This window comes from Phytophthora ramorum (assembly GCF_020800215.1).
Source record: "Phytophthora ramorum isolate Pr-102 chromosome Unknown Phyram_PR-102_s0001, whole genome shotgun sequence".
NCBI classification, from domain to species: Eukaryota; Oomycota; class Peronosporomycetes; order Peronosporales; family Peronosporaceae; genus Phytophthora; species Phytophthora ramorum.
Window position 1 is genome coordinate 4,331,546 of NW_027150647.1, and position 21,309 is coordinate 4,352,854.

At 51.9% G+C, this 21,309-nt stretch overlaps 6 protein-coding genes across 6 annotated transcripts; 2 read left to right on the forward strand and 4 right to left on the reverse strand.

The window, feature by feature from the left end:
• Positions 1-8,117: 8,117 nt before the first annotated feature.
• Positions 8,118-8,795, reverse strand: KRP23_1085 (Spondin-1; the record flags this gene model as incomplete). Its single annotated transcript, XM_067881145.1, has 1 exon — positions 8,118-8,795. One exon carries the CDS (start codon positions 8,793-8,795, stop codon positions 8,118-8,120), a length of 678 nt encoding a protein of 225 aa, XP_067751653.1.
• Positions 8,796-10,034: 1,239 nt separating this feature from the next.
• KRP23_1086 (Spondin-1) lies at positions 10,035-10,589 on the reverse strand (the record flags this gene model as incomplete). The annotated part of the gene is made up of 1 exon (XM_067881156.1): positions 10,035-10,589. One exon carries the CDS (start codon positions 10,587-10,589, stop codon positions 10,035-10,037), a length of 555 nt encoding a protein of 184 aa, XP_067751654.1.
• A 155-nt stretch (positions 10,590-10,744) lies between these two features.
• Positions 10,745-13,216, forward strand: KRP23_1087 (E3 ubiquitin-protein ligase Mdm2; the record flags this gene model as incomplete). The annotated part of the gene is made up of 4 exons (XM_067881167.1): positions 10,745-11,857; positions 11,929-12,158; positions 12,235-12,304; positions 12,380-13,216. The coding sequence occupies 4 exons, from the start codon at positions 10,745-10,747 to the stop codon at positions 13,214-13,216; spliced, it is 2,250 nt and encodes a 749-aa protein (XP_067751655.1).
• Positions 13,217-13,309: 93 nt separating this feature from the next.
• Positions 13,310-14,863, reverse strand: KRP23_1088 (uncharacterized protein; the record flags this gene model as incomplete). Its single annotated transcript, XM_067881178.1, has 4 exons — positions 13,310-13,756; positions 13,827-14,536; positions 14,607-14,647; positions 14,739-14,863. 4 exons carry the CDS (start codon positions 14,861-14,863, stop codon positions 13,310-13,312), a joined length of 1,323 nt encoding a protein of 440 aa, XP_067751656.1.
• Positions 14,864-15,815: 952 nt separating this feature from the next.
• On the forward strand, positions 15,816-19,303 carry KRP23_1089 (uncharacterized protein; the record flags this gene model as incomplete). The annotated part of the gene is made up of 3 exons (XM_067881189.1): positions 15,816-15,912; positions 15,990-16,243; positions 16,349-19,303. 3 exons carry the CDS (start codon positions 15,816-15,818, stop codon positions 19,301-19,303), a joined length of 3,306 nt encoding a protein of 1,101 aa, XP_067751657.1.
• Positions 19,304-19,797: 494 nt separating this feature from the next.
• Positions 19,798-21,285, reverse strand: KRP23_1090 (Germinal center kinase 3; the record flags this gene model as incomplete). Its single annotated transcript, XM_067881200.1, has 6 exons — positions 19,798-19,984; positions 20,052-20,192; positions 20,263-20,342; positions 20,428-20,985; positions 21,055-21,162; positions 21,226-21,285. The coding sequence occupies 6 exons, from the start codon at positions 21,283-21,285 to the stop codon at positions 19,798-19,800; spliced, it is 1,134 nt and encodes a 377-aa protein (XP_067751658.1).
• Between the last annotated feature and the right edge of the window lie 24 nt (positions 21,286-21,309).

Genomic DNA, 21,309 nt, shown 5'->3' on the forward strand with positions numbered 1-21,309 from the left:
TGATTGGCTATTTATATCTAAATCTCGGTGATTGGTCATTAATGGACAACCGTACACAATTGTGTAATAAAAATGACTCGTTTGTAGCGTCGTCGTTCAGTTCGTGTTGTATCGCTAACTACGCTTTTTATCGCTAAGTTTGCGTTTCAATTTGAATCATTTTGGTTCGGTACTCGTTTCCTCATGCTCGTTTCCTGAATAACTGGTGACAATGGAGGCAAGCGTTCTACTGCTGCGATCTCTGATTTTATGACAACGACATCACCCCGTCGTTTAACAACGAGGCACAAAGCCCCGAAACGCTGTCGTACCCGATTACGTTGAAAGGTTGTTCAGGTGCCAACCAAGGTGACTAACAAAAACACAGCTAATTTCGGCCGGGGTCGGTACTACAACATAAGAACGACAGCACGACAATCGGCTGAGAGCAACACAAGCCGCAATTGTGTTGCTTGGTAATTTATTCTCTTTTTACTTACGACAAAATTGGCAGTCAAAATTGAAAGTTCGCGAGGTATTTCTTACTCAATTAAGTACGACCCCCCTCGCCTCTCATTGTGTTTTGGGAGCCAGAAAGCAGCACGGATGACGAGGAAGGCGGCGACGCGCGCCACGCGTACGCCCTCGAAGCTCAAGACGGTAGCCAAGGGAGCGGTTAAGGCGGCGAGGGTGGTGAAGAGTATACGGGACTCCTCCGAGGAGGCCAACAGTAAGTGGATCTTGTGTATAATGAGCTCAAATGTGTCCGAATGTACTGATATGTATATGCAGCGCGCCGTCAGTCCCTTCGACCACACAAGCGTATTGACTACGTGTTCGCTGCTCGTGGCATCGATAAGGACCACGATAGCGACGAAAATTTTGTGCCGGAAGACGACCCCAATGTCGAGGTCGCTGACGATGCTGACGATGATGATGAGGTCGTGGGTAATACCAAGGGTGATGGCGGTACCGATGAGGCAGAAACTCGTGCTATTTCACGTACATACGTCTGCTTTTGTCACTACTTATGTTGCTCACTATGTTGCTTGTTGTGTTTCTGGTTGTGTTGCTGATTATGTTGCTGATTATGTTGCTGGTTGTGTTGCTTGACGGTTATGTCTGCAGTACCAACCAAACGGTCCATAATGTATGACGCAGATTGCCCAAAGGAAAAGAAATTTCGTAAATCCTTCACAAGCGAATCAACTTTAACGACGCCTGTCACAAATCCGACGCAGCAGAAAGTTTTGCGCCCAACTCGTCGCACCAAAACTTGGGGTGACCGCGAGATGATGAAGAAGGCCTTTAAGGCAGTCGCCAACGATGTGCCAAGTTTGCCGACGAAGATGTTGAAGAACTGGGATGAATATCAGGCAACTCTGATAAACTACGAGGCCAAATACTTTTTGAAGTATCGCGTTCGAAGCTCTGAGACTGCTGGGAAGTACAACAGGTAATATCGCTTTGTGTTGCTTAATTGGCTGTGTTGCTCACTGTAGGAAGAACGCTGATGACATGTTACTGTATTAGTCGAAAAGGAGTCCTGCAGCTTCCAAACACGTTGGCGTACAGCTTCAAACGGATGTGGTGCACGCATGGAGCGACCCAGGCGTCGCGTGGGGAAGGTCGGCGCGATCATGAGTCTCGGTTTACCGGATGTGAAGCTGGATTTCTCGTGCGTTCGGAGCGAATTGCAGAGGGTGGGCAGGCAAGATAGGAAGTTCGCATCGTTGGAGGATCCGAGGTAATCTTTGGCGTTCTTGTTTTTTTTTAATGCCTGATAAACTGACGTGCTGTTGCTTATATATAGATTTCTATGCACAATCACAGAACGAGTAAGCTCATCTATGATTCGTACCAAGGTTCGAAATCAATACCGATGTATCCTGAGGTGCGCCGAGAGCTCGGCCTTCTGAAAGAATTGAATACGCGCACAGCTGATATCAATCGTTTCTTGTCCGACAAGCTGGGTGGGTGCTTCTGGTGAACTTTGTGGCTGTTTTGTTTTCCTCTCCTTTTTTATTTTCCAATAATCGAACTAATTTGCTGATTTCATAAATACAGATATGGTACTTACGCCTCAGCAAACGCGGAACATTCTTCGTCAAGTACTGGAAAGTACCACAATTGCAAGAACAAAAACCATTCTCGATGCTTTTGTGGAAGTGGACAGCGGTAACGACGTTCTTCTTGTTCAAGACGAAATGGATATCAGCTGCGTTATTGCTTTTCAAACGTCAGTACAGAAGACATGCTTTTTGGAGTGGGGGGGAAATTTGGTCATGGATTGGACCCATGAAAAAATAACTTGGGCTATCATCTGGGTACTATTATACAAAGCTGCTGCTAGTTTGGTGAGACTTATACTGACATTGGTATATCTTATTACAGGTAGTCTGGTTGTTACGTCAGCTACAGGAAGGGGAATCCCAGTTATTGATTTTATGGCGCTGGATCAAAAGGCAGACACTATGGAGCATATTGTAGAGTTTTTCAAACGCAAGAATCCGTCGTGGAGGTCCATTCAAACCATTGTTATTGACAAAGATTTCGTGTAGTGGCGAGTACTGGAGAAGGCGTTTCCCTCGACGAAGGTTATCCTTTGTCAGTTTCATGCGCTGACATACGGGCGCAAGGTGTGCCGGAGGACGAAGTACGACCTGACAACAGCTCAACGTGAAGCTATGAAAGCTGCATTCGCGAAACTAATCTATTGATACGGTTCTTCGTATTATGTTCCATTGTGTGTTGCTTTGTATGTTGCTTTGTATGTTGCTTTGTATGTTGCTTTTTATGTTGTTTTGTATGTTGCTTGCTCTTGTTGTGTTGATGGCATGGTTTGGTATAGTACCACGAGGGTAAAGTTTGAAACCGAACTGGCTGTCTTTTCCAAAAAATGTAAGCCCCCCGAGTTGCTGCACTGCTTCAAGAAGAATTGGCAGACATGTGTATCTATGTGGGCAAATTATGTCCGTGGCAAAGTCTTCACTGCTGGAAATATCACGACAAATCGAATTGAATCCAACTGGAACCAGCTTAAACTTCTTCTCGGAAAGCGGCCACGGCTCGATGCAACGATAGGGGGTCTTCTAGCTCACCAAACCACGATCATCAGACAACTACTCACTGCAACGCGGAGACACATGACAACTTCTCGACAACCGATTTTGGTTCCCCATTTTCTTGCTTTCGTGGCGAAGCATTTAAGTGATGACGTACTTGCAAAAGTTCGATGCCAATGGGACTACTACATGGTCTCTTTGAGTGCCACTAGATGCCGTAAATGTGCCGCCAAGTGGGAAGTGACTACTCGGGGATATACAAACTATTGCGTAGACTTCGCATGGACGTGCACGTGCCTCTTCAGCAGCAGTTATTATCTCCCATATCAGCACCTGATGTAAATCGCAGAGCGCGTTCACAATTTTTAATATCTGCCTGCGTCGAGTATTCCGTCCCGCTGGGATATCGTGGTGATGTCAAAACTGGATGATGAATTTAGAGGTGGGGTTGCTTCGCTTCGGACCGTGCAAAGTGTGGTGAGGAGCAATGCTTAAGCATTCCCACACGATGGACTGACGCAAGATGCATCTGCAAGCTGTCGCGGTGCCGCAACACAAGATCAAAACACGGATAACGAAGCAACCCTAGGAGCAACACAAGGTTCAACACAAGGTGGAACATTAGCTGCCACAAATCCTTCTATTCCACTGCTGAAAATGGAAACGCATAGACACCCGAACCGGCGTGTAATTTACGTCAAGATGCGGCGTCGGGAAAGAGCCAATGTAGTTGTGCTGTCTTCAGAAGAGAAGTATTGCTATGCAAAAGCAATGTTCAAGCCAATAATGGAGTACCTTTCTGGATTGTCCAGTCCGGCGTTCTATGCTGCATTGAAATCCTGGATGAGTATAGTTCGGAAAGCCATGCAAAAAGTTGGAACATACTCATCGGACGCAACAACTGTCCCCGACGAAAGCGTGGGGTCTGAGACATCATGCGATACTAATGACGGAAACGAGAGCGATTCATCCTCGGACATTGACCCCACCGAAACGTTTGAGACAATGAGTGTGATTCGCAACATAGAGCAGATGTATCCTTTTCATCTTTGCACCAAAACGCTACGGCTGTGGGCGGAGCTATGCTAGTGGAAGATACGACAACTCCATGTGCAGATCCTCCCAACAACACTTCTAATTTACCAGGCGCTAGTACAGATGCGGATGATAGCAAAAGGCATTATACAGAAACACTCTGACACAGATATGGGACCAAGAACGCACTCCATCCCCAACGAAGGCCCTCTTGTCTAAAAGAATGAATCTTCTTACGAAGGCTGCTGTTAAACCGAATTGCTCAAGCGGTGCAAGTAAGTCGTCCAGTATACGTGGTGAGATTGAAGTGCTTCAACTTCCACGACCAAATCCTCGGTACAATCAGCGAAAGAAGACGAAGCAAGCCCAGTTGCAGACTAAAGCGAAGCCGCAAAAGCTGGCGGTCATTTCACTTCCAAAACAAAGTGTGCCATCACTCTCTCGATTGATTCTGAAGCTGGTGATAGATTCCACGTCAGTGAGATCCTAGAGCGCTACCCCGTTATTATGGACGATGACTTTGTAGGCGCACGTGCCGCTCGCAGTCGGCGCGAATATGTCCGCGAAAGTGACTACGACTACAATTTCGTGATTCCGAACCATCTTGTTACAAAGTTGGATGCAGTTGTGGAGGAAGAGAAACGAAAGCGACAAAAGCCCCAGCACCTCGTTGATGCCAATTCGGATCATCCTGACGATACGACAGAGGCGGTGGTGGCTTTCTTCCCTGGGGGCTCGCCAAAGTTCACCAGGTTTGTGTTGCTTGTTATGTTGCTAGCAGTGTGTTGCTCGTTATGTTGCTAACATTATGTTGTATCGTAATTTGTTCAGCTCGGTCGTTTACAGAATGAAGGAGTTCTACTGCCTCCGCAAGTCATGTAATGCCTGGTTGGCAGACATGGAGTGGCTTAAGGCGACGGACTGGGGGGGGGCATATCAACGACATCAGAACTTTTTGACGAAGAAACAGATTCAGACGAACTTAATTCAGATACGGCTGGTGCAAAGCACTCCGAGTTGGCAAACGAAGATGCTACAATTCTCAGTGAAGCGCATATTGACTCTCTCTATCGGCTGAGTAGCGGCGGATTGAATATCAACGTTAGGAACGTGGTTGGGTTTCTTCCCAGGGACAGAATGCTAAACGATCTTGTGATCAACTTCAGTATTCAGAGTATCTGCAGCACGCTCGGCGACTGTTACGCTATGGATTCTTTTGCGGCGGTGACGGGGTGACCAAACTCACCCGAAACATGGATTTCGAGGTTTCACTACGTGGTGATGCCTATTCACTTGGGAGGACACCATTGGGGAATTATTACGGTTCGCCTCTCGTACCGGCAAGATGTTCCTCTATCTCTCCATTCTACTACGAGCCTCTATGTGGAACATACATATGAGAACACGGTGGCGCCATTTATATAACGCGTCGATGCCTATCCAATTGAAAAATATGGAGTTTGGATGAATGCTCCTAAACAACCCGATGGATCATCATGTGGTGTATTGTGTATTGCTCAAGCGTATGACATGCTAAAGAATTGCTCGCGTTTCAACAGGGCTGCAATCAACCATAAAGATGTCGCCGTCATGCGACTACGTATCCTCCGGATGATTCTTATGAACCCTGATGTGACCACTACATCTAATAAAGTAGCTCGGGCAGTAGAATCCACCGACATAGATCTCCTTGCAACGATTAACACGTAGAAAAATAAAAGTCTGGCTTGCATTAACTACTCCGTTCCACATCTCAGAAGTTGTAGTTAAAACTTGTCTACCAGGGTCTTGCAACATTGTTCAAGGGCCACAGAGTACGACATTACGTAGTCAGTATTGCTGGTGGAGGCCCCGACTTCAGCGGCAAGGCGGAGGGTCTCTCCTTTCTCGTGCGATAACATGGCGGCCAACTCGTCCTGCGCGTCCAGCAGTTTTAGCGCATACTTAGATACCCTTTCCAACTTCGCCTCCATGCACTCAATCTGCTGCAGCCGGGATCGCAAAAGCGTCTTGCAGATGCGCTCGTTGCGGCTCCGAGAGTGTACGCTGTCGCCTGGTGGTAGTTCCGAGGATGCAAGGCTCCTCGCGCACGCGTCTCTGGTGCTGGATTCAGAGATTCTGTCGTCTTGGTTCATTCTCACTGCTGTCTTTCTAGTCTCTCCCCTACTGTGAGTTTTGGGAAACTCTCTCGGTAACTTTAACAATAACCGTAATTTATATAGAATATAATACTGTGTCGCCTCGGCTCCCGTCCTTGTGTTGCTTGACGGTGTGCCTGTTGTGTTGCAGCAAAAGCTGTCGTGCTGTCGTTATTATGTTGTAGTAACGCCGTCCAAACATTGATGAGGGACATGCTCGCGATCTCGGAACTTGATCAGAAGCTGGAAATTTGGCAAGTGACTTGAGTTTCGTGGCTCGAGCGAACGGGTAGACATTGGGTAGTGTAAAACAGCTTCAATCCCCCCAGGTCTGAAGTGTACGAGACAGGAGCCAAACACAACCGGATATCTGTTGGACAAGGTTTGAAAAGATGTTTGTACAAGAGGCGTTCATAATGCGGCAGTCTAGAAAAAGGCAAATTGAAGTCGAATAGAAGAAGGTCCATCGTGCAAGAGCCGAAGCACCGTCAGTAAAGCTGAGTACTTCTATATGTAGTTTGCCTGCACTGGGCGCGTTATACTTCGATGCAGCACTTGGTGGCATACATGCTTGCCCACGCATGTACAACCTACGAGCACCCCGTCAAGTTTCATATTACCTGTGTGTCGCTTTGTATTTTCCCGCCATATGTTATGTACACCTAACCTCCCCTTTTCGCTGTTGACGTAGCCAGATTCGAATTTTTGCCCACTTTCGGATTTTGCTGTATTAATTGGCTCGGAAATTCGAAAGTGGGCAACTTCATGAAATTTAACCAATCAATGGCTCACAAACCTCCGATCCTCCACGTTGCTGTTAAAATGGCTCGGAAAGTTTCACAGTGGGCAAATTATCCTGCATTGTAGGATAAGTTGCCCACTTCAAAATTTCCGAGCCAATTAAACAGCAACGTGGAGGATCAGTATAAAAAACCTGTTCGTGTAATTTACTTGCCCGAAATAAATTACACGTTTTATTCCATTCTTTTTGGGATACATAGCGAATCAGAAATCTGAGTATTTTCATATCCGCCACACCATGGACCACCCACCAGCGCTTGCTTCGTGTTCACATAGCTGGCGTGCACGTCACGATCCTCATCAAGTCCGACAGACTCGTGCATCTTAGCGGACAGCACGTCAGCAATGTAGACGTCTGAGTGAAGACAGCAGCATCCGTTAGAGTTGAGTGGCGACAATTACCCGGCATAGAGAATTCGGCACTGCTGCACGACCTAGAGACGGCGCTGAAGACGGACCCGCAGCGTCTCAGCGCGCAGCTGTCGCCACCCACGACTCGGAGTTTGTCCAGGATGCCGAGTATGGTGCGGCAGTCGACGAAGACCCCAGTGGAAGTGGCGGCTGCGATTGCTTAGAAGGCAGCAGCAACAGGTGCTAATTTGATGCCCCCGGCGTTGCAGGAGCTCAAACTGGTGATGTTTTCGATTATCAGCCTCGGCTTCGTGGACAACTTTATCATGATCATCACCCGGAGACTATGGGCCCACGCTGGGCGTGTCGCTCGGGAACTGTGAAGACGCCCGAATCAAAGGGCATCGCTGGACCAGGGACTCGGCAACATGGTCGAGGGTTTTTGCGCGTGGCTCAGGCTTGCTATGCCGACCCAGGCCTACGAGCAAGTTTCTCTTCAATTGACAGCGCTATTTGTTCAGCACATCGTTTTATGAATAAGTTCGTTTTTTATGAATAAGTTCGTTTTTTATGGATAAGTTCGCCTGCGAGACTTGATGGGTCGACAAATTGAGAGCGAAAATATGCCACACCTGTGAAAAAATATGCTACATGGAATAGTTTTCAAAAGTTTGGCATATTTTTAGATGGCTTCAAAAGCAGCAAATGTGGACGAATCGGGCATTTCACTTACTTGCCAATTTGCTTTTTACTGGCCAGTGCAGGCTGCAGACTCGCTCAAATCGGGGCAGGCTTGGCCGTTGTAGGCAGGGTACGTGATGACCTGGCGAATGTGGGTGCGCAGCATGGTCTTCTGGTTGCATCCGGACCAGTCGGACCACGCGGAGACTTGGCAGTCGATGGGGTCGCAAGCAGCAGTCTCTGAAGTGCTTCCACAAGCGGCACCGTTCGTCTGAGGGAATGTCACGATCTCGCGCGTGCGAGATTTGATACCGGTGTCGAAGTTGCAGGAGGACCAGCCACTCCAGTCCGACTGCACGCAGTTAACGATGCATGATGCATCTTCAGTGAGGGCTCCGCAGACAGCGCCACCGTACAGCGGGTACTTCGTGATGCTGCGCGTGCGGGTTTTCTTCAGAGTGGTTGGATTACAGCCTGACCATACACCCCATTCACTGAGCTGGCATGGGATGGCGTCACAAGACGCTTCTTCACTCAGGGACGGGCAAGCTGTTCCACCGTACAGGTCGTACTTCTTGGGTGTACGACTGCGAGTCTTCTTGCCTGTGGCAAAATTGCAAGAAGACCAACTGCTCCAGTCGTTCACCTGGCAGTCTTGTCTGGTGCAATAGAGTGTCTCGGTTAGTGCCGAGCACACAGAGCCCCCGTACTTGGCGGGTGTGACGACAGGACGAGTGCGTTTCATGGCTCCGTCTTCAAGGTTGCAGTCACTCCACAAAGTCCAATTTCCAACAATGCAATCTACAGGATCGCACGAACTTGTGTCAGTCAACGCACCACAGGGGACACCACCATAGATTGCAGATGTCACCACGGTTCGGATTCGAGTTTTCAATCCGATCGCTTCGTTGCAGGCGTCCCAGGAGCCCCACTGAGTCAGCACACAGTTTTGCGGAGCGCAAAATGCGATTTCGGAAAGAGGAGGGCAAGCAACTCCCCCGTACAAAGGCTGTGTCTTTATCGTTCGCGTGCGAGTCTTGGCACCAGTCCCAGTGTCACAATCGGACCACGCTTCCCACTCATTGACAACGCAGTCCACCTTGGGGCAATACTGTACTTGCTGGAGCTCGGGGCAAACAGCGCCCCCATCGAACGGAGCCACAAGAATGTCACGCGTTGAGATCTGCTTGCCGTCGAGTGCTGCGCAATTACTCCAGTCGGACCACCGAGATACGTAGCAGTCTACGGGTTTGCATGCAATCGTCTCAGTCAACGTCCCACACGGAGTGCCCCCGAAGCTGGCCTCCACCTTGACCGTCCGCTTGCGTGTCTTGAATCCGCCGCTGCAAGCCGAGTAGTTTTCCCACGCGTTCAATTCACAGGCAATAGACTTGCAGGCAATGTATTCGACCAGAACAGGGCACGATCGTCCCCAGCCCGATTGAGCGGTCATGACGGTGCGATTACGGGACTGCTTCATGGTAGCTTCGACACAACTTGTGTAGGGCCCCCAGGCACTCACGACACAGTCAATATTGGCTGCCGCGACCAACTGCACGTGCACACCGAAGCTCATGCACAGTAACGCTACCACGACTTGGGATCGAGGAAGTCCGTTTCTCTTCGTCACCGAGGGCACCATTGTTCTGGAAACGCTAGATCCCGCTTCTGGGTTTGTTGTCTTGAAGACACAGGGCCTTAGGCCTAAAGGCCTCTTGAACTGCTTTTGGTTGATGTTTCTTCTAGTTCTCGAAATTGTTTGTGAGAAGAAGCTGTGCAACGGACAAGCAAACAAGGTCTCGCCCAAAAAACACGATAAGACCGCCGAGGAGACGGACCAGAGACTGCGGTTAGTGGTCCAACCAGGATGAAGATAAGTTTCGTAAGAACCATAATCCGAGCGAAAAGAGGGCAATTGTATTTTCATATGAATAGCTACGGTAGGACGGTGCTTTTGTATCTGCAAACACCTTGAGCGCCTTAACTAGCGCGTTCCCGCACTGTCGTCACCAGCCGAACCTGACGCTGACCCACTGGACGAACACGATGTCGTCTTCGTGAGCTCAGGACAGTCAGCGCCACCATCGTGCGGGTTCACCAGAATGGTTCTGGTCGACACCCGTTTGCCGTCAGCCTTGCATGCGCTCCAGTCTCCCCACCGGGACACGTAGCAGTCGATGGAATTGCACTTTACGTCCTCTGATAGCGCTTTGCATTCGGCTCCACCGAACTTGGCCTCTTGCACGACAGTGCGCGTGCGTGTCTTGTAGCCCGTAGCGTCGCAGCTGCTGTACTTACCCCAGGCACTGACCTGGCAGCTCACGGGCGTGCACGTGGTAGTATCCACAAGCCCCGCACACGTCCGTCCCCAACCTTCCGCCTCACGCACCACCGTCCTTGTTCGTGTCTGCCTCATGTTGTCCTCGTCGCAGCTCGAGTACTCGCTCCAGTCGGACACTACACAGTCGACGTTGGCGCCAGAAACCCCGTAACTCCGTAGGAAACCGAGCAACACCGCGGCGATGCCGATGCGCTTCATAGCTCGCTTGCTTGGTCCTGATCTCGTTCAAAAGTGCCAACCACTTCAACTCAAAATAGCGAACCCGAAGATGGCTACACCAATTTACCAGTTAACCGATATGATATCACGCTGCTAACTTCGCGCCAAATCAACCACGTTGAACCGCGAAGAACATGGTGCGCGAGGAAGTGGTGATCGACGGCGACTCGACGGACGAGGACGAGGTGCGTATCATCACGCCGCAGTCACGCAAGCGCCGCCGCCGCTCCAACATCTTGGTTGACCACGATGAAGAGGAGGAAGAGGAAGAAGAAGAGACGAACGAGCCACAGGTGAAGACGGTGACTTCCTCCGCCCTACGTCGACAGCAGCAGCTATCGATCGGATCTGACGGTGTCTCTTCGCAGCCCATGATGCTGCGCACGCCGACACCGACGCGTCGCTCGCGTCGGAATCTGCAGCAGCTCTCGATCTCAGCGGCTGTGGCTCGTGGTGACCGTGGACGCCATCAGCGAGAAGAAGATGCAGAAGATGAAGAAGGAGAAGAAGACGATGATGTTCGCATTGTCCCACCGCCATCTGCAGGCTCCGTGAGGAGCAGTGGTAGCAGCGGACGCAAGAGTCGACGCCCTGCGATCCAGGACAGCGACGAGGAACTGGAGAAAGAACAGGAGGTGCGGGTGCAAGAGGACGGAGATGACGAGACGTCGTCGGCGTCGAGGCGCAGCTCGAGGATTCAGCACAAACGCCAGGAAAAGGAGAAACAGCACGGGATCGCTCGGAAATTGGACTACCCCGTACTGGACAATTGTCTGGATACTTTGCAAAGCTTGGGGCCTCATTTTAAAGGGCGTGACGGGGATGATGAAAATGATGAGGACTACCAAGTAGAAGACGACTCGGAGCCGGAAGAGGCCCCGCCGCCTCTTAAGAAGAAACGACGATCGCTTCCGAGAGAGGGGGAGCGGGACCACCGTGAGAAGGTCTACGCGGATGGTGGGGAGGATATGGATGATTTTATCTGTGACGATGATGAAGTCGAGTACATGGAAGACGGTGAGGAAGGTGTGATCAGTGTAGAAGCTTCGGATGACGAAATGGGAGGAGATGATCCGCACGAATTGGCCGCGATGATGGAAGTAGGCCGCTCACGAGAATTGATCGAGTGGTTCACAATATATATGGAGTATCTGGAGGAGTGCATCATCGATCCGGAATTGGAGGCCAAAATGCGTCGCAAGCAATCCAAACCCCAGTACCAGCTCTACCAGCAGGCAGCCGACCGTGTAAGTATTTTTTGTGGCGTCGCAATTCAGAGCATGCATTAACATCGTTGCTGTCTGGGTTATGGCTTTAGGTTGAGCGCCGAATCTGCTCCTGCCGTGACACTGTCCGCTCGGGCGTTGCTTGGCCTGATGAAATGGTAGAAGCCCTTAAATGTGCATCGCAGTATCGTTCAGGCCACGTCTCTGGGGATCAGGATTGTGATGCCTGCAACCGTAGACAGCACGTTGCCACCTATCACGTGGACCTTGCAGGTGCTGCTTGTGATGCTACGAAACTTTATGGTCACAACTGGATGCATCGGTGCGTTTAAAATTTCGTCGTCGTTGTTGACCGCGCGATTATTCTCATGAACTTACGTGTGCCTTGTGGTTTGCAGTCTCAAAGAAGCAGCACAAGAAGCAGATCCCGTCCAGGTTTCTTTCGAAATGGGTAGTGTATGCCACGCGGTAAGTCTCCTCATTGCTGTTTCAGTACATGTAATGGGGCTAACTAACCGTCGTTGTTGTCCATTTTTATTTTAGCGCACGTTGGCCTATTGGCAACTGCTCCACGCCAAACAGTTCTGGTGTATCCTGATTGACGCTAAGATTAAGCAGTGCGCGGATAGTACGGGGCGAATTGCTCAATTGTATCGGGATGAATTTTTCAAGAAAGAGTTTGGGCGCTACAAGAAGCTGGTGGGTCTGGTGGAAAAGTTCGCCGATGACTCGAAGCGAATCACTGTCTATATGCCAAATTCGTGGAAGGGGATTTCACGGCGCACAGTGACTAGTGATTTTCTCCCGCTTCTGTCGCGAGTGTCATCCTATTCAGCTTCAGAATCTCGACGGGGTAATCTAGATGCGTTCGTTGGTGACAGCGAAGAGGAGGATACTGAAGATGAAGAAGCAGTGATGGAGAAAACGGAAAAAGAAAAGCGAGCCGCTGCAAGTGGAAGCAATGATGACAATCAAGCCACAGACGATGAGGAGGAAGTGAAAGACGTGGAGGTGAGCTCGTCTCGTCGAACACCTCTGTCGGAAAGCAAAAAGGAGCAGAAGCTCCACCATCCTACCAAAGAGGAAAGCGAGAAGAAAGAGGAGCCCCAAGCCAAGGATGAAAAGTCGATGACAAAAGAGTCCGCTCCTGAGAAGGACATTGACGATCTTAAGTGTTTGGTATGCGACGCAAGCCCACGCAACGCGGGTGTCGTCCACGGCCTCTACCTTCATGTGTACTGCTGCTACGCCTGTGCGAAGCGCCTGCATCGTTTGAAGTTGGGTTGTATGGTGTGCAACCGGCCTATCGATCGTGTGCTTCGGCTGCTTCCGCTCACGCTAGATGCGCGAAATGCTATACGGAATCAGAACAAGTCGTAGATTCAAACCGGCAGCCAGGAATGACCAGACTACCAGTGAGCAATCGCACAATCAAAGCGGGAAATGTGTATTTGCGAGTACCAGATATCGTGTCTATGAGCTGATTTCTTCGCTGCTTCCAGCGTTCGCATTGTGTTCATTTCCGTAGTCCAAAAGATAAAGCACCTGATTCCGACCTGCAAATGGCAGGAATGCACTGCGAATAGATGGGTGTTTCTCCAACAGGTACGTCACAAACGTCTCGTACGTGTCAACGGGTGTTCCATCACGACATTGGCGATCCGGAAACACTCGGCTCATTACGCAGCAAGGCACAATGGCGAAGGGTTTGCCAAGTGCAATGGCGGCATCTACAATCGCCTCGGTGGCTTCGTCTGGGTGCATCCCAACGAACACGGAGCAATCTGCGAATAGTTCCGTGTGCAGCTTCAGAGTTTTGTCGTCTAGGCAGCGGAGCAGCTGGGGGCTCATTTTGCGACCTTCGACAGCTTCAGCTTTCGCGACGAGCTTACGATTGAATTTACCTAGCTTCATGGGCCTCTGCAGTTGATGGAAACAAACACGTAAGTGAAAAGTGTTCGCCAAACGGAGCTTATCGTCCGTGACCTACCGGATCGATGAGCGTCGTCGGGATGCCTCGTTGGATCCAGAGCTGGATAAGAATATCGCCTTTGCCACCAGCTACATCAATGACACCCGTCCCACCAGCAAGACGCTCCTCGCCCAACGACTCCACAAGCCAGTCACAGAAGATGCGGCTACGCTGTGCCTTGTCGAGCTTCGAGTGCGGGTCTGCGCTATCCCCTGCTAAATGTGCAACTTTTGCGCGCTGTTCAAGTCTCTTTGCCATCCAGCGACGTTTGTTCTCTTTGAAATCTTCTGGTCGCCCATGCCAGAAGTGGCATTGCTCCCCACGCAGACAATTGGCGCCGCCCGAGGACGAAAAATAGTACTTGCAGGCATTGAACCCGTCCAGTACGACCATGTTGGTGTACTTGTTCGCCGTACCTGCCTTCGACGAAGGTGGCAAGACATACGATCCCTTCACAGCGGTCGCTGCTGCTGCTGCTTCTGAAGCGGTCGATGACGAATTCGAGTAGCCGAAGACGGCGCCCTCATGATGAAGGCTCCAGAGTTCCTCCACCTGAATAGTGTGCAGCACAAATAACCACCCGTCGGCGTGTCCTGGCTCGTGTCGTTTACGTTCCAGCACACCGCGCGCCGTGACCAGGTCGCCGAGGTGCACGTCCCAGTTGATCTGGCGGATGGCCGCCACGTCCAGTACCCCTTCCTGCGCGCGTATCATGACCTCCAGCAGCTCTAATACAGCAGAAGAAAAGGTCAAACCACCATTGGCATGCCCAGGACAATTGAAAAGCAGTAGTTGCACCTCCATCCAGCAGCTGAATGTCGCCGAACACGAGGGCTTTGCTGCAATCACCAGAAGTCACTCAAGTGAGCACGACAATGCAAGAGCCTTCTTTGCAGTGAGTGTACTACCGACTCGGTAGTACCGACGTACGACAAGTTGCGTTTGCGCACGAAGCGACCGTGCACTGAGACCATTGGCAGGTCGTCGTTGCACTCGATCGACGGCAGGTCCAGCAGCGCCGCGACGTGAAGCCCCGCCTCATGCCTCCCAGTCATTTTTGGCGACGCACGCCAAAATTGGTCAATTGTGCATGCCCTAATTTCAATTTTTGTACACGAGCTATCAACCAGGCGCTCTGTTCAATGCGCTGCTGCATGCATCGGTCTCATTGATACAGGCTGCTCATTCGACGCGCTCCATGATTGAGGACAGATGAGTGGTCTCTCGCTAGTGTTTGCATTCCGCCAGCCCAACGACAGGAAGGCCCAGTACAAACGCTGGCATGTCAGGCAACAGCAGCTTGGCGAGCCATATTGCCGCACGACCGGTGCATAGCGATGCAAGGCACCAACCAGCAGTTGGCCCACAGCACTTGAGAGCCATCAGCGAAAGCCTCCTCGAGTCCTGCGTAGCGCTCCAGGTCGATGTAAAATAGCGGGGATCCTGCTGACAGGCTTTCCGTGGCCACGCGTTGTGGTCAAGTTGCACTTGAGTGAAACGAGCGCATCGGGGATCGGTCAGGAGCGCCGAGGATGGATACTCTTTTGAATCCGGTAGCATGGCCCCGCACGACGCTCGCTCCTCTGCAATGCGCCGCAGAGTCCTGCTCAGCGTCCTGTGCACAAGCTATGAAAGCCCGGCGCAGATATTCAGCATCATCGACACTCAGCGACTTCTGGGCGCCAATCAGACGGCCGTATCTGGCTACTGCCACACAAACTCTACGCGACACGCGTTTTTTCTCTCTCGGGCCACCGAACCCGTACCATCCGGGTGTCCAACGCTCGAGATTCAGCTTGTCCAAACCCGCGGCCGCTTCCCCTTCCGCACGCTATTGCGGTTTTCGAGGCAGGACGGAGACGCGCGCCTTACCACACGCAGCAGCAACAGCGTCGACCACCGCCCGAGGCCTCAGTGCACGCGGCCCCCTCAAGAGCAGCCCAACGCGCCGTCGCTCGCGCTCGACAGGCGCCAGGAAACCTCAAAACGCAGTAGCAGAACGTCAGCATGATGCAGACGCAGACGCTGCCCACGTGCGACGAGTACGACCCGCTGGACGCGCATCTGGACGAGCTCGAGGAACCCGGGACCAACTTCCTGCAAGGTAAGAAGAGGTATCTCTGATTTTATAAGGTATTCTATTTTCTTATTTATGGTGCGATGTACCGTGAGGGCTTTCAGATTTTATCGTCGCGCCGCAGCCGACGCAGAGCGACACGCCGCTCAGTAACTCGAACGGATACACGTCTGAGGAGTCGGACTACTCGGTGGTGACCCCCTCGGACGAGCAGAACTACCAGGACATGTCGTTCCTGCAGACGGCCAACACCAGCGAGCTCGTGGACGTCGTGGCCGACCTCAGCGCGGGCGACTTGACGACGGTCGCGCCCCAGCAGCAACAGCAAAAGTTCGTGGGCAAAGTCATCAAGGGGAAGGTGCGGACTGTTCTCTGTAGTTAGCGAGGGTCCTGCACCATTGATGTGCAGGTTTTCATTCTTTGTCGATGTGCTATTCACACCTGCCTTGCTGTGCTCTTGCAGACGTCCAAATACCGCGGTGTGACGCAGACCAGCAAGACGTCGTGGGGCGCCAAGTACAGCGCCAAACGTATTACCAACACATGCAAGACGCCTGAAGAGGCTGCCCACGCCTACGATGAGTACTTGAAGGCAAATTACCCGCAGAAGTTTGCCAAGTTTGCCAATTTTTGCGACGAGTGCGGCAAGTTCGTGAACCCACTGGGACTGCCACAGTTTCAGAGCGAATGCGAGTGCTCTGCGAGCTCTCCTACAGGATTGTCCATGCCGGGACCGTCCTCCGTATCGCCGAAAAAGGAGATTTTCAACCGCCAGCAGATCACGACCCCTACTTCAACTACGCCTTCGCTGGTCCCGCCGACAGCACCGTCTCCCGCCGGCGGACCGTCGGCGATCCCATCTAACAATATGCTAAGCATGATGGGGACGTCGAGCCACAGCTTGGATCCGAATCCTGCTGACGAGGAGAACGCTTCTTTCCTCAGTCGTCGGTCGAGTAACTTGTCCGTAGGATCGCTCAAGTTCAGTTTTTCAGAGGACACGGAACAGTTCTTCGCAGAGTCTTTCAACGATGTGGCCAAAATGTCGTCGGACCGTGGTGGCACCGCTCTTGGATCTGCCCAACAACAGCAGGACCAACAACAGGATCAAAAGCGCGATAGCTTACCCATTGCAGTCATCAGCTCAGCTGTGGATTCGTTCACGCAAGAAGACAACCTGGATCAGATTATCAAGGATATCAACCGCACTTCGTCATCCCACTCATTGCTGAAGGGAAACGCAGTGGAGGGACGGATGCCAAACGACAGCATGGGCAGCTTTGCAGCCACCGGAAGCAGCAGCAGCAGCGGCAAGATGGGCGAACTGGATGCCGTGAACAATCTTGACATAGCTCAGGTCGAGCCCACAGCAACAAACTCATTGGACTTTGATGTGGATGAGCTCGACGAGCTGACCAAATATTTCCTGTCAGAGAACGATGCTGCGGTCGTTGTTCAGCGGGAAATGCAAGTGAATCCCGCCTTCATGCAGCAGCAGATGATGGGAGCACAAAACCCCCAGTTTAAGAAGATCCACAGCCTCGATTTTGATTCCGACAATGCAACAATGACCAGCAGCTCTCGTAGCGGCATCGTCATGGGGGAAGTGAAAATGGAAGACACTGAGATGATGAACCCATTCTTGGTAGCACCTCCGGCTGTAAACTCGTCCATGATCATGCCTTCGGGATCGTCACCGCCAGCGATCATCGAGATTCAGACGCGATTCCTGGAGAAATATTGGCGCAATGACCGCAAGAATATCCAATGCTTCCCGTTCTGCCCGGAGCATGGGGACTATTACCGTGTTCGCATTGAGAATCTACAGCACCGATGCAAGGGCGTCTGTCGTGCTCCTGTGAAGGCTCATGTTTCGATTCCGGCACCCGCTGGTGTGTCCGTGGCGCAACCTGGTCTGTTGGTGTTGGCGCGCTGCAACAGCACATTTTCTCGAAACATGACTCTAACAGAGCAACAGTCATTGAACCTTAATGAGATGAAGTCTCTGCAGGGTGTGAGTTCTGTCGGTGTTATCGATAACTTTACCAACGGTGCGAACGGAGTCCAATTTGACGTAACTTTCCATCCGGACGTGTGGAAATTTGAGTTTGATCTGCCCAAGAAGCGTCGCCATGTACAAAGCTCGAGCCCGGCAGTGTCATCGCACGATGGTGATGCTGGTGCCGACCCCCTTGCAGCTGAATTCCTGTATTTCTTCGAGATCGATGTGTTTTATTCACGCGAAGAAACGACATTTGAACGCTTAGGCCACTCGGAGTCGATGAACTTCCAGATTGGCAACACCCGCACGCTCTTGAGGCAGCGGAACAAGATGGTTGAAGAATTCAACAGCAGTGGCGGACCGCAAGCACACGCGGGGCAGAATGACAGCGACAAGCTGGTGGATGCTGATGAACTGCCAGAGAAGAAGAAGGTGAAGGTATACCTTGGCCAGCGTGAGATCTTGTCGGGTACATCCTTGAGTGAGGATGGCATGCTCAGTGGTCGTGGATTGGTCGGAAGTAAGCTGTATAGCGGTTACATCACAGGTGAAGGTATCTCATCGTCGTCCAAGCGGGACTTGCTGGAGGACAAGACGACGCCAATGGATGTCGACGGCTACTTCAGATCCGATTCGAAGGACTCGATATTTGATCGTGAAGCTGGTTCAGCAGAACTTCCAAAGGTCAAGTCTAACGTGTGGAAGGATGTGGACGGCGACAGCGAAGACATGCAGCAGGCAGCTACCTCCGATTACCGTCCGTACGTCTCTCCGAAGCAGAAGAGTGGAAACATGCAAACAGTGGGCTCACCGGTGGCAACGGCTATCGCTGTCAAACCCAGCAAGGACGCTTGGGCTGCAATTCCTGCATCAGCAGCGGCGAGGGAAGCATACAGTCTGCCCAAGCTTCTGGGGTACTCGTTTGCGTGCGTGCCGCTCTCTGTGCTCTTTATTCCGGTTGGCGTACTATTGCTGCTCGGATTCTTGGTGTTTCCCCCAGCTGCTGCAGGAATTGTCAGCGCTCTTGACTCACTTTCCGACATGGAGCTATCTCGTGCCAACAGTAGCTGCATTTCCAGGGACCAACGCCTTGTCTTGAATCGTCTTGTGGAGGAGAAGGTCGATTCCACTGGAAAACCGAAGGGAGGCCTGTTCCGTTATCACGGCAAGGGCGAGGTATGGGGTCGGATTTTCTACTTTAGCGGAGCGAAGTTCGTGGTTTCTATGGTATCGCTGATGCCGACATTCGTGCTGGCGCTTGTGGCTGGACTTCTTTATCCGATCCGCCCAGCGTCTGCTGCTATCGCGAATGCTGCTTGCAGCTGCGCGCTTTGGTCAAGAGAGTATACGCGTGGGACAGCAGGCAAGCCTTTAGCGGGCGGAGCGCAGTTCGACGACGTTGGTGGACTTGTCTAATGCAGCTGTGTGGAGGAACGTCATTATTCAGAAACAAAGTAAAACTGCCTCGAGTAACTTTGTCCGGATGATAGTGAGGCTGAAGCGTACTGTTACCGGGGAGCAGGCGGTGGCTAGCTATAGTGGCGGCGCGTACGAAGCAGCCACTTAATCTTGGTTTTGAGGTCTATGTAATTTATCACTTGCCATTTCATTCATTCATTCAGCACATCCACACATGTTTCATTGCATGCCAAAGCAAAGCTTCAGGATAGAAAGCAGCATGTGATGACGTGCTTGCAAAATTCGAGGCGGCCGCGCAAGGTTCGAGATGAACGAAAACAAAACAGACCTGAATTTAAAGTTTTCTGCTACGAGGAGCTTGGACACTCCGTGTGCGCCTTCCTCCTGGTCTGTTGAATGAGACTTGTGCTTTCTCCCCGAGAAACATGTTGAGGACGCCGCATTGAATCTGCCCGGTCTTGCGAGGGTCTTGCGAGTGCTCGCTCCTTCCTTTACTTGGAACGGAACTCCTCACCGCCCGTGACCATATCAAACTGGCTGGCGAAATCGTCTATCGACATCTTGCTGCCGTCGTCCTCCTCGTCATCAAAGACCCACGTTGTGCCTGGCACGTACTTGGAGCCCTCAGCTTCGGAGCCAGGCGGGCCCTTTGTGCCCTTCGCGTAAAGCGGGCCCGCGCTGCAGCCACGCAAAGCACAGTTAGCCTTTTACAAGTAGCGAAAATGCGCACGCCATATTTTCTTACCCAGGGAGCGCATCTGCTATACCGGCCGTCATGCAGCTCTCACCAATGTCTTCGATGTTGTTAAGCAGGTTTCGTGCCAGGTAGACAGTATCGCCTGCCTTCTTCAAGAAGCTGTGCTTCAGCAGAGCCGACGTGCCAGGACTACATCGAACGAAAGAGAGCGCATCAGCAAACATAATCACAACACTGGGATAGCAGTGTATAGCATTACCGCTTGGACGGGTCCTTCTGCAAACAGAGCTTGACAACATCCTTGAAGTGCCGTCCGAACTGGTGGCCGCTGCCATCGTCCTGTAATTTTTCACAAAGCACATACAACCCATTCACGTCACTCCCTCAACCGAAGCAGCACAACCGCTTTCCTAGGACGACGTACATCATACGTGCGCAGCGACGGCGGGTCCTCCTGCAGCGTCAGCAGCAGCACTTTCATGGGCTGGAAGCGCGCGTAGGGCGCGTACCCCTTGGCCAGCTCGAGCGCGGTGATGCCCAGCGACCAAATATCGGCCTTGTAGTCGTAGCCGCGCACCTGCTCCATGACCTCGGGGGCCATCCAGCACGGGGTGCCCACGAACGTCTGGCGGTTCTTCCGGCGGTCGCCGCCCTCCATCATCCAGCCGGAGACGCCAAAGTCAGCGATCACGACGTGGCCCTCGCTGTCCAGCAGGATGTTGCCAGCCTTGATGTCGCGATGGATCTGGCCGTTCTCGTGGAAGTACTGCAGGCCCTTGAGCGTCTCGTGCAGGATCACGGCCACGAACTCCTCCTTGAGGCCTTCGCCCAGCCCCTTCTTCTTGAGCAAGTTCATCACGTGCAGACACGAGCCCTTGTTCATGAGCTGCGTCACGAGCCACAGCTGGTCCTTGTGCACGAAACTGCAGTAGCACTTGAGCACGTTCGGGTGGTTGGTCATCTTCATCGTCTGCACCTCCGCCTGCAACAACAACACCCCAAAGGATTAGCTGCAAATGTCCATTTTGCAACTTGCTTCCCTCCTACGTACGCGGATGTCCTCGAAGCTCGTGGTGATCTTCTCCAGGTCCATGATTTTAATAGCCACGTGGATCTTCTTGGGCGCGCAGTACGCCTTCCATACTTTCGCGAAGGCGCCCTACAGAAATCAACTGCGTGAGACGTCTCATGGAGGACGTGAAGCTGTAGCGGGTGACTCTACCTGGCCGATCTGCTCGATGATCTGGTACTCGGAGGCGACGGTGGGCCACTCGTCCGCCATGCTGGTCACGGCGTGGAGAAAATG